At 40.9% G+C, this 12,144-nt stretch overlaps 1 protein-coding gene across 1 annotated transcript in view; it reads left to right on the forward strand.

The window, feature by feature from the left end:
• The window catches only part of FAT4 (FAT atypical cadherin 4), a 333,341-nt gene that overhangs the window by 276,486 nt on the left and 44,711 nt on the right, over nucleotides 1–12,144 (forward strand). Inside the window, exons 9-10 of the mRNA XM_040330646.1 lie at nucleotides 640–4,983; nucleotides 9,993–10,097. Coding sequence (XP_040186580.1) covers nucleotides 640–4,983; nucleotides 9,993–10,097 — 4,449 coding nt within the window. The remainder of the gene's footprint in view (nucleotides 1–639; nucleotides 4,984–9,992; nucleotides 10,098–12,144) is intronic.

A 12,144-nucleotide genomic window follows, 5' to 3' on the forward strand; every position in this document is an offset into this window, starting at 1 on the left:
GAACTTTGAAGTGTTATTAAAAATCATATAATGTGGCGGGCCTCAACATTTACCATGTTTACTATGGCTTTTCATCCCAAGCCTGTGGTTGCTGTGCAATCTATCTGTCAAAATGTGCTCTTCTCTAGCTGTTGTCCTACAGTAGCTCAGTCCACTCGCAGGGTCCAATAATTCAACCCTTGCATACATTTTCCTGGCTGGAACTGCAGTCTATGCTATGTGCCTACACAGAAACAGATATATCCAAAGCCTAGAGTGGCAAGCCACTCCCTGATCCTGCCTCCTCCTACCAAGTTGATTGACAGAAGCTGATGCCTGCATTGTCTATCTTGTTTACTGTGTCCTCAGTGTATACACTCCCCTGTTTCTTTACTCATTTCAATAGGGATACTTGTTCCTGTGACAAATGTCTAAGAGGGGCATTCCCCTCACTTTGTACAGACTCACTTCCTAGTTTGTCTCTAGGACAGGAAGTGAGGAGAAATCTTCCCAAAAGAGAGCAAAAAATAAACTAACAGGATGTTTAACCTGTCCCCACCCTATTAAAATATACAAAACAAAATTTGCTAGAGATACCCTTTGTATGTATGTATTCTCTTACATTTGTTATAATCTTATTTTTTTTCTTCTTCTCTTTAGACTCATTTGTGTTTGCTGTCACAGTTACTGATGAAGATATTGGATCCAATTCAGAGCTTCACTTTTCCTTGAAAGGTCGACATGCAGACAAGTTTCTCATAGACCCACTAAGAGGTGCTATAAGAACAGCAGAGTCACTAGAGGGGGCTTCTGAGATTACATTTTCTGTTCAAGTTAAAGACGGTGGAGTTAATTCCAAGTCAGATTCTACCACAGTAACCGTGAGGTTTGCTAACAAAGCTGACTTTCCACAGATAAGAGCTGATCAAAAAATCTTTGCATTTCCTGAGAATCAAGAAGTGGGAACATTAGTAACAACTGTTTTTGGATCATCAACAAGGGATGGAGCATTATCTTTTTATATTTCCAGTGGTAATTTTGGCAATACATTCCATATTGATGAACTAAATGGACAGCTTTACATTAAGAACCCATTGGATTATGAAACTATTTCAAAATACATTCTGTGGATTGAAGCCAGAGACATGGGTTTCCCTCCATTCTCCTCCTACCAAAAGATAGAAGTAAATGTTTTAGATATCAATGACAACGTGCCACAATTCAAACAGGACCCATTTATAACAGAAATTATGGAAAACCTTTCTCCACGCAAAATACTTACAGTTACTGCAAAGGACAAGGACAGTGGATCTAATGGCCAAGTGGAATATGTCATAGTTGATGGGAACAAAGATAATTTATTTAGTATAAATAGAGTCAGTGGGGAGATTAGAAGCACAAGGATGTTGGATCGTGAAAAAGTTTCTCAACATATTTTAACTATTAGAGCCTCTGACAAAGGGAATCCTCCACAGAGCTCAGTTGTTAAAGTTATCATTAATGTTTTAGATGATAATGATAATGCTCCAAGATTCTCTCAGATCTTCAGTGCATCTGTTCCAGAGAATGCAGCTTTGGGCTATGTGGTTACCCAGGTTACAACTTCAGATGAAGACTCTGGTGCAAATGCAGTCAGCAGATATACAATTGCAGACACGAGTCTGCCTTTCTATATTAACCCTAGCACCGGTGTGATTACAGTAAGTAGACCGATAAACAGGGAAGATAACGATCGCCATATTGTTAGAGTCTCTGCTCATGATTCAGGATGGACTGTAAGCACAGATGTGACCATATTTGTGACTGATGTCAACGACAATGCTCCGAGATTTAGTAAACCATCATATTACCTAAATTTTCCAGAAACTACTGAGCCTGGAACCAAGATCACCCAAGTTTCAGCATCTGACCCAGATGAAGGTCTCAATGGTCAGGTATATTTTTTCATTAAATCTCAGTCTGAGTTTTTTCGAATTAATGCCTCTACAGGGGAAATTTTTAATAAGCAGCACCTAAAGTACCAAAACCCCAACACCTCTGGTAATATTAATATTAACAGGCACAGTTTTATAGTAAGTGCTTCTGATCGAGGTAGCCCTCCTCTTATGAGTGAAACAACAATATCAATTAACATCGTTGACAGCAATGACAATCCTCCCAGATTTTTGCAGAGTAAATACCTCAGTCCTGTTGCCAAAAATGCAAAAATAGGTACAAAACTAATAAGGGTTACAGCAATTGATGAAATAGATTTTGGACTCAATTCTCAAGTGGAATATTCAGCGGAAAACCTTGGTGGAAAGTTTCACATCCATAAAGAATCCGGCTGGATTAGTGTTGCGGCCTCTTTAATGATGGACTTGAATAAAAACTTTGTGATTAAAGTAACAGCAAAAGATAAAGGCAGTCCTCCACTTTCCTCTATGGCAATAGTTAACATTACTGTGACGGAAGAAAATTACCATACACCAGAATTCTCACAAAGCCACATAAGCATTACTGTCCTGGAAAGTTTTACTGTGGGAGCAGTTATCAGGACGGTTTCAGCGAGGGACAGGGATACATCTATGAATGGAGTGATCACATATAACATAACAGCAGGAAATGAATCTGGTCTCTTTGCTATAAACACGTCCACAGGTGCATTATCTTTGTCCAGAAACCTGGACTATGAAGTGTGCCAAAAACATGACTTAACCATAAGTGCTGTTGATGGAGGATGGGTCGCTAAAACAGGTTACTGTGTTGTAACAGTGCATGTTAAAGACGTGAATGACAATCCTCCTGTTTTTCAAGCAGATGAATACTTGCCCAGTGTCACGGAAAATGCACCTAGTGGAACTACGGTTATGCGCTTGAATGCAACTGATGCAGACTCTTCACCTAATGCAGTAATAGCATATTCAATTCAGTCATCAGACAGTGACCTTTTTGTAATTGATCCAAATACTGGTGTGATCACCACTCAAGGATTTCTTGATTATGAAACAAAACAAAGTTACCACCTGACCATTAAAGCTTTCAATGTTCCTGATGAGGAGCGCTGCAGTTTTGTGACAGTGACTGTCCAACTAGAAGGTGCAAATGAATACGTACCTCGGTTTGTTTCAAAAATGTATTATTTTGAGATTTCCGAAGCTGCCCTTCGAGGAACTTTAGTTGGAGAAGTGTTTGCTAGTGACCGTGATCTAGGCATTGATGGGGAAGTTCATTACTTAATCTTTGGCAGTAGCAGGAAAAAAGGTTTCCAGATAGAAAAGAAGACCGGGAAGTTGTATGTATCTGGTCTTCTAGACAGAGAGAAAGAAGAAAGGATTTCATTAAAAGTCCTGGCTAAAAATATTGGCAGCATTCGTGGAGCTGATATTGATGAAGTCAATGTGAATATCACTGTGCTTGATGCTAATGACCCCCCTGTCTTTAGCTTGAAATTGTATAATGTACAAATTAGTGAAGGTGTACCCCCAGGAACACATGTTACATTTGTAAGTGCCTATGACTCTGATTCAGTTCCTAGCTGGAGCAGATTTTCCTACTTTATTGGCTCCGGGAATGAAAAGGGTGCATTTTCAATCAACCCCCAAACTGGCCAGGTTACGGTTACTACTGAACTAGATCGGGAAAGCACACCTATATATAATCTTACAGTGCTAGCCATTGATTCAGGAACACCCTCTGCAACAGGAAGTGCAACTTTATTAGTATCCTTGGAAGACATTAATGATAATGGACCTACTTTAATCAACACTCAAGGAGAAGTCAAAGAAAACCATAGATCTGGAACTCATGTTATGACACTGCAATCCACAGACTTGGACCTTCCTCCAAATCAAGGACCATTTAATTATTATCTCCTGAGTACTGGCCCAGCAACCAGTTATTTCAGTCTTAGCCCCGGCGGAGTCCTTACTACAACCAGAGAAATTGACAGGGAACAAATCGGTGAGTTCTTCCTATCTGTTGTGACAAGAGATTCTGGATTTCCACAAATGTCTTCCACGGGTACTGTGCATGTTAAGGTAATTGACCAGAATGATAACCCATCTGAATCAAGGACTGTTGAGATTTTTGTTCATTATTATGGAAACCTCTTTTCTGGTGGCAGTTTAGGTAGCGTCAAGCCTCAAGATCCTGATGTTCTGGATAGTTTTCAGTGTACACTAACATCGGGCATTACAAGTCTCTTTAATATCCCAGCAGACAGTTGTGACCTTCACTCACAATCAAGATCTACCGATGGAACATTTGACCTTTTAGTTCACAGCAGTGATGGCTTACACAGTGCAGTCACAAATAATATCCGCATTTTCTTTACAGGATTTAGCAATGTCACAATTGACAACAGTATTCTTCTCCGCGTAAATATACCAACTGTTAAAGACTTTCTAACTAATAATTATCTGCACTTCTTACGCATAGCTAGCTCTCAGCTTACTGGGCTTGGAACCGCAGTACAAGTCTTTGGAGTATTTGAAAAGAATAACAAAACATATGTCATGACAGCTGTGAAAAGAAGTAACAATCATTATGTTAATCCAAGTGGAGTAGGTACTTTTTTTGAAAGCATAAAAGAAGTGTTATTCCGACAAAGTGGAGTATGGATCGAATCAGTAGATCATGATTCATGTGCACATAATCCTTGTCACAATGGAGGAAGCTGCATGAGAAGACTTGCAGTGGGCCCAACAATACAAGTCATGGAAAGTATTCCTGTAATTTTAGTAGCAAATGAGCCTTTACAAACCTTCATATGCAAATGCATGCCTGGCTATGAGGGGAACTTATGTGAAACTGACATTGATGAGTGCTTGCCTCTCCCATGTCATAATGGAGGGACTTGCCACAACCTAGTGGGAGGATTTACCTGCAGATGCCCAGATGGCTTTTCTGGAATAGCTTGTGAAAGAGATATCAATGAGTGCCTTGCTAGTCCATGCAAAAATGGTGGCATTTGCCAGAACTTCCCAGGAGGCTTTAACTGTGTCTGCAAAGCCGGTTCTACAGGTAAGATATTGTCTGCATTTCTTAAATGTTAAATACAAATGTTGAATTATATAAGTGAAAGAATATATAGGTAAAGTTAAATTCAGTAGTGAAGGGAGAGATATTCCACCCTTTAGTCCCCAGAGATCTTGCTTTCCCACTCCTTTCCCACTGGATGAAAGGGTCAGCAGAAGTATGTACACCCTATCCCATGTCTACCTACCATTATTGAATGAATATAGATGTACCTAAATATAGTTTCTGGGGAGCTGCCTGTCTGGAAATGAAAAATCAGACACTTTGGGCATTCCCATTTATCCAGCATGAAAATAGGGTAAATCAGGTAATCTCATTATTCCAGGGGTCCTTTGCATTGACAGGTACTGTTTCCCGATTCAGTATTTCATCCTACATAAATGATGAGTCTTTCACATGATTCCTACCAGGCAGTTAGTGTCTTGTAGAAATGTTATAACATAGCGTGGCAAGCCTTATGGTGCCTATAAATACCAGAAGGTAGTTTTATGTGTAGGTATGATTCAACCTCTTCAGATTAAATTGGCGTGGCTTACATTTGTGTTTATGGAGAGGGAGAACGAGCTTCAGAATCAATGTATCTGCTGGTGCTGGTGGACAGATTTGTAAATCAATCTAATAAATAGTACCCCTGAAAATGTGTGTGCAGGACTTGAAAATTGTATTGCATTCTGTTTGAAAACATCCAGGTTAAGCAAAACATTACATTTTTCTTCCAGTACCAGACATTATGGTACAAAAAAATTGTAACCATTGCCAGCACTCATTTACAGTTTGTATCCATTGCTTGTGTAACTCAACATGGATTTGCATTCTCATCAGTGGCAGAATCTAAGTGCTATCAGGTTAAATCAAACTAAAACCAGACCATGGCCTTTTTAAACTTCAGGTATTCATCTAGCAGCCAGCTCCTCTATATTGCAGTGCAGTTCAGTTATCCTGTGCAGCTTAGGCTGTAGCTACACTATTGCATATAGCTTAAACATCTTGTTTATAGTGCAGTTACTCTATATAGTCTGTGTTTATAATGCATGTAATTGGAAACTATCATGACTAAGTAAGTCAGACAGTCCCAGCTGTCTGCGAGTGAGCCAGAGGTCAAACTGTCCTGGTATTTATATAGACCAGAAAGTACAATGAATATTAATATATAGCTCTTCATTATCTGTGCACGCTTATGCATTAGTCTGTATATCTGAACTATTCCGTAATCAACATGAATCCTCGCTGTTGAAGTTTTACCATATTTAGTTGCTAAAATATCTGTGGATGAAGGTATTTGACAGATCGGAACCATACTCCTTCAAACATTCCCTGTCCACTTCATGATTCAGTTTGATTGCCTGCAAATTTCTCAACATGTGGAATTGTCATTATCTTATAAACTGGACTTAGGATGGAAATCCGCACTTAAAATGTGGCTTTTTGAGCAGGAACAAATCTAGTGATCACATTCTTTTGGTGAAGGTTTAAATGTAAAAACTTTAAATTTATTTTCCCTTTTGTTCATTTTGTAATATATATATTTTTTTATAGATGGAAATGCATGTGTTAGTATTAATGTATAAAAAATCATGTAAATTAGATAGCCCAGTAAAATGCAGCTGAAGCCTATAGGGGCACTTATACTGTATACAAAAGGTTTTGGGTGAACTCCTGATATTTTGGCTCCATCCCCCTGAATTAAATCTCCACAGTAATAAAGCTAAGTAACATAATCAGTGCTGTGATGAGAGTGGAGCCAGGAACTCCAGTAAAGAAATCTCCTTCTGGTGCCTTATGCCGCGTAGACACAGTCGGAATTTCGGACAAGAAATGTTTGATGTGAGCTTTTGGTTGGAAATTCCGACCATGTGTAGGCCCCAACGGACATTTTCTGTCGGAAATTCCGACACACAAAAATCCTACGCATGCTCGGAATCAATTTGACGCATGCTCGGAATCATTGAACTTAATTTTTCTTGGCTCGTCGTAGTGTTGTACGTCACCGCGTTCTTGACGGTCAGAATTTCCGACAACATTTGTGCGACAGTGTGTATGCAACACAAGTTTGAGCCAACATTCCGTCGTAAAAAAATCCACGGTTTTCCTGTCGGAAATTCCGATCGTGTGGTACGCGGCATTAGACTGACAAAAAAAACTGATTGGCTGTTACAGGTCAAAAGAAGGAGTCTTGTTATCATAGAGTAGTTGGCTATGTCTCAGGCCAGGGCCTCTCCCCAAAACCAGCAGACAATTTTAAGATGGACTTATCTTTAAGGTAGTAAGTTGTTCCTTCACATAATATATACATTTTTCTTTCTTTATTGCTGTTTTGCTGATGTGCTTGACTGCATTTATATTTAAAGCACAGCTTCAGACAAAACTTAGTTTTGTTATTGGATAAAGTAGGAAAGGGCTAGAGCAGCCCTCAAAATTTCCACTCGCCTACTAGCATTTGGCGAGTGGATTTTAGCTGGGGGCGAGTGATGACAGGGCTGCATGACCAATCTCCCTCCAATCTGTGCCTACACTTAGAGTCCCGATGAGATTGGCGGCCGAAGAGGAAAGGTGCATGCTCGGGAAAAGTAGTCTGGTGAGCCGCGCACAGGCAGAGCAGTACACAGGTGCTCTACTTACAATTCTCATTAAGCCATGGGACCCAACAGTATGACCTCTCTGAGCCTGCCCCCCTCCCCCGGGCCCTGACCATTGTAGCCGGAGAGCAGAAAGTAATGAGTGAGGTGGAGGATTGCAAAAATTACCACTCTGGTGCAGCGCTTACTGAAAGTTGCACTGACATGAGAGCGGCAGCCTTCTAGTTTGTGCAGTTTTCTTCTCATTGTGCTCTATGTAGGTGTCCAACAGTTTAGCCTGAGCACTGTGAACAGACTGGTCTCAATGTGTGCTATGCGCTGTCAGTGTGCGCTGTGCTATGGTGTCAATGGCTGTGCAGTTGTGTGGATCTCAGCGCTGGATTGTACTCCCTCCCACTGTGCTGCAGCTCCTCTCCTCTCTGCCAGCCTCAATAAAAGGGGGAAGTGGGGACATGCAAGCGTGGAGCCGCACACACAGGCTCCTGATGATGAGATGAATGGGAGAGAAAGAGAGGATGGATGGGAGTTGCAGAGGAGACGGCAAGAGAATGGGGAAGAGACCCAGTTCTAGTGCCCTGTCCCTCTGGTCTGCCCCCAGTGCCCTGTCCCTCTGGTCTGCCCCCAGTGCCCTGTCCCTCTGGTCTGCCCCCAGTGCCCTGTCCCTCTGGTCTGCCCCCAGTGCCCTGTCCCTCTGGTCTGCCCCCAGTGCCCTGTCCCTCTGATCTGCCCCCAGTGCCCTGTCCCTCTGGTCTGCCCCCAGTGCCCTGTCCCATTTTGTTAAAGTTGTTGTTGGTAATATTTAATTTTGTAACTTGATTCTGCATAAAACATTGTCATTCCATGAGATAATCTACGAGGGCGTGATTACGGGTGCAATTAGGCGCAGGGCAGTGTATGAATTAGGTGGGGCAACTGGTGGCGAGTAACTCTTGAGGCCTGGCTAGTAGCTCAGGACTTGAAATTTTGAGCCCTGGGCTAGAGTATCTGCCAGATTGTTCCTTTGCCCTTTGGGAAGACTTTCTTCTGAATGGCACCCCCATGCATGTAAAATCACAGTGCGTGTGCAAAAGATGCTTGGGTAAAAAGACCATATGATTTCCTTGCAGCCACCTTTTTGAAAACGTGCATGCGCCTTTTTTGCGGAAACGCAGGCACAGCAGCCCATTCATTTGAACAGGCTTCTGTACCTTCGCATACGCGGTCTGCAAAAATGCATAGGTGTGAACCTAGCTTACAGAATGAGTAATTAGCAAAGTGAATGTTTACCTTGTATACCCAATCATGTGCAATAGCATTAAAGCAGGATTTTTTTGCATATTGTGTTGTTGTGTTGTGATTAAAGTGAACACAGCTTCACATTTTTCACTAAGCTAAGGGAACATTCACTTTACTAAAGGCATACAGTGTTTCCCCGAAAATAAGCTCATGTCTTATATTAATTTTGCCAACAAAAGACCCAGTAAGGCTTATTTTCGGGGTAGGGCTTGGCATGTGCTGCCTTCTCTCACCATCTCCTTCCCTGCCTGTCAGGCCAGTGGAACTGAGTAAAAGTGGGTGTAAAAAATCCCAAAATGCACCATATTACACAATGCAATTTATCTGTGATGAACACCCTGTTACAGCACCGTGACCTGCCAATCCTCTATTCCCGCACTGACCTTAGATTTCTGGTGCAGTCCAGGGCATGCTCTGAGTATTGTAAAGGAAGGGGGAGAAGAGGAGAGCAGCGGGGATCAGCTGAGCGCTGCTTGGCGCTTACTTGGCGCTGACAGCTGGGAGAAGAGAAGGAGAGCATTGGGGTATAAGCTGAGCGCCGAACAGAAGGCATTTATCACACATACATCACAGCAACATACGGTACACAATTCACACTATATACGGTAACACTGCAATAAACTGCATTTTATGATTTTAAAACACTTTTAAACTAGGGCTTATATTGCAGCGCTCCCCCCGAAAATCACAGTATGGCTTATTTTTTAGGTAGGTCTTATTTTCAGAGAAACAAGATACTTATAAAGAAGTGAATGTGACATTCACCAAACATTCACCTCAGGTAAATCTACCTGGTGTATGTGTTTAAAAGTACAGTATTTAATATACCTGCAGTAAATGTTTGGTAAATGTTACGTTCACTTTATAAAATTGTCCCCAAATAAACATTCTCTACTCCTTTAGTGATAAGCCTAAATACGATATATCAGTGTATATAATATATACAATATACTAAATACAAGTGGCTGCAGTGTAGAAACTGGAACCCTTCAACCGAAGTAGTTCTTATGATGAATTCGCTCAGTAGACTTGCCTTGACCAGTAACTGTATAGCATTATGTTACATTTCTGAATGTGCAGGACTTTTGAACTACTTATATATTTGTGATAAACTCATTTATGATTTTTTATTTTTTTTTATAGGTAAACTGTGTGAATCTGCTATTAATTATTGTGAATGCAACCCTTGTTTTAATGGCGGATCTTGCCAAAGTGGAGTAGATGGATATTATTGTCATTGTCCTTTTGGTGAGTAGATACACTTACATCATGATACTTCAGTTAAAACTAAATTAAAGTGCATAGATTTGAAAAAGTGTAAATGGATCTTCTTTTATCAAATATTAAAGTATAATACAGATCTGTATTAGGACATGTTTATGGCTGGGAAACTATAGCATTTGTTGAGAAAAGATTACCTTTTTGGACACCTGTCTAATCTGATCATAGCTTATTAACGTGGTTGATTGGCTTACACAGAAATTGATGTTCAACCCCAGCCTGACAGTGTTTTGAGATACCTGGAAACAACTTATTAGAAAAGCTGACTCCAAGGCTGGGTATAGAATACAGAGGCTCACAGCAGGAACCCTGTGTGTCTCCACCGTATCAGGTCCAACTTCAGCCCAAATTTTGGCCAGAATTCGAACCTGAAATGGACCAAAAGACGCACAGGGCTCCTGTGCAATTCACACCGGAGCCGCTGTGGAGAGAAAGAGCCAATCACAATTTCCTGCTATGCGGATTGGTTACGGGGAAACCCGCATCCAATTCACAAAAGTGTGAACCCAGCCTAAAACTAGTTCAGTAACATATTTATGGTTTCCTATATTCCATAGGTTTAAGGCATATCATATCACTCAAAATAACATTTTTTTTAGTCTTATGATTGACTCCTAAAGAATATATATTTAATTACAATGAGATTATCTGAAAATGTGTAAAATTATTACATGCTAATCATGAAAGGCCCCGTACACACAACAGAACATGTCCGCTGAAACTGGTCCGACGGACCAGTTTCAGCAGACATGTTCGGTCGTGTGTACGGCCGACCGGACAATTGTCCGGCGGATCGGACAGTTTCCAGCAGACAAATGTTTCTTAGCATGCTAAGAAACATGTCCGCTGGAAGCCTGTCCGTCGGACATGTTCGGTCGTCTGTACAGACTCACCGGACATGTCCGATCGGCCGAAAGCCCTTGTGATTTGACGCATGCGTGGAAGCATTGACCTTCCAGGGCCGCGCAATTCGCTGCGTCATCGTCGCGGCCACGTCACCGCGTATCGTGTCCGCGCGGATTTCTGTCTGATGGTGTGTACAACCATCAGACAGAAATCCGGCAGCGGACATGTCCGCTGAAAACGGTCCGGCAGACCGTTTTCAGCGGACAGATCCGCTGGTGTGTACGAGGCCAAAATGTGAAAATTGGGACCAAAGGTACATTAATTTTGATGCAAATGTTGTATTAAAAAAAAAAAAATTCACACCACACATAGCTTCATCCTAATTATGCAATAAAACATATTTGACCTTAGTAAACAACTCAAAATTGGCCATGTTAACTTCACTTGGCTTCAATTACAGTATATAAATTCACCTGGTATGCACAAAATAGATTAAAACATATACGCCATAAAATAATACAATGGTCAAGATCGCACTTCCAAATCTCATCCAAATATACTTCACTTTACAGGAACAAAAGCCTATGAAGTCACATAGTTTCTCTATCACCTTTACTAGAGCTCATCCTTAATTTTGAATAATACAGACTTGGAACCAGAATATTTGTAAGGAGCCAATAGGATCGGCTTTTGGAAAGAAAACAGCTGAGAAAGTTAAAGAGAGATGTCTTTAAATAATTAGAGCTATGTCTTCATACATCTTGGAAGACACAGTCTGGTAAATCACTTCTTTCCATTCCCCTGAAAGCCAGAGATATATATTCTCATAAAGCAGTTACCTCATAACCGTTGGTGTGTGCTTCCAGCCTTTCTGTGTGCATACATCCCTATTTATCAGCGTGGTCATCAGAGCTTTTTGGAAGAATGGAGGGAAGGGTAGTTAATTAGTTATCTTGACATTGTTGCTGAGGCCTAAGAGAAACAAAGGACATTGCTCTAAATAAGTCATCATTTAAGACAAGAAGCCAAATATAGATATAGAAAGCAAAAGATATGTTTATGACATGTCCATGTAAGAATAACGGCACAGTTGGAAACGTTTCATTCCTACTGTGTCTCAATTGCATGTACAAAAAACATAGTTTTAAAATAAGTGTAAACGCTTAGA

This window comes from Rana temporaria, chromosome 1 (genome assembly GCF_905171775.1).
Source record: "Rana temporaria chromosome 1, aRanTem1.1, whole genome shotgun sequence".
NCBI lineage: Eukaryota > Metazoa > Chordata > Amphibia > Anura > Ranidae > Rana > Rana temporaria.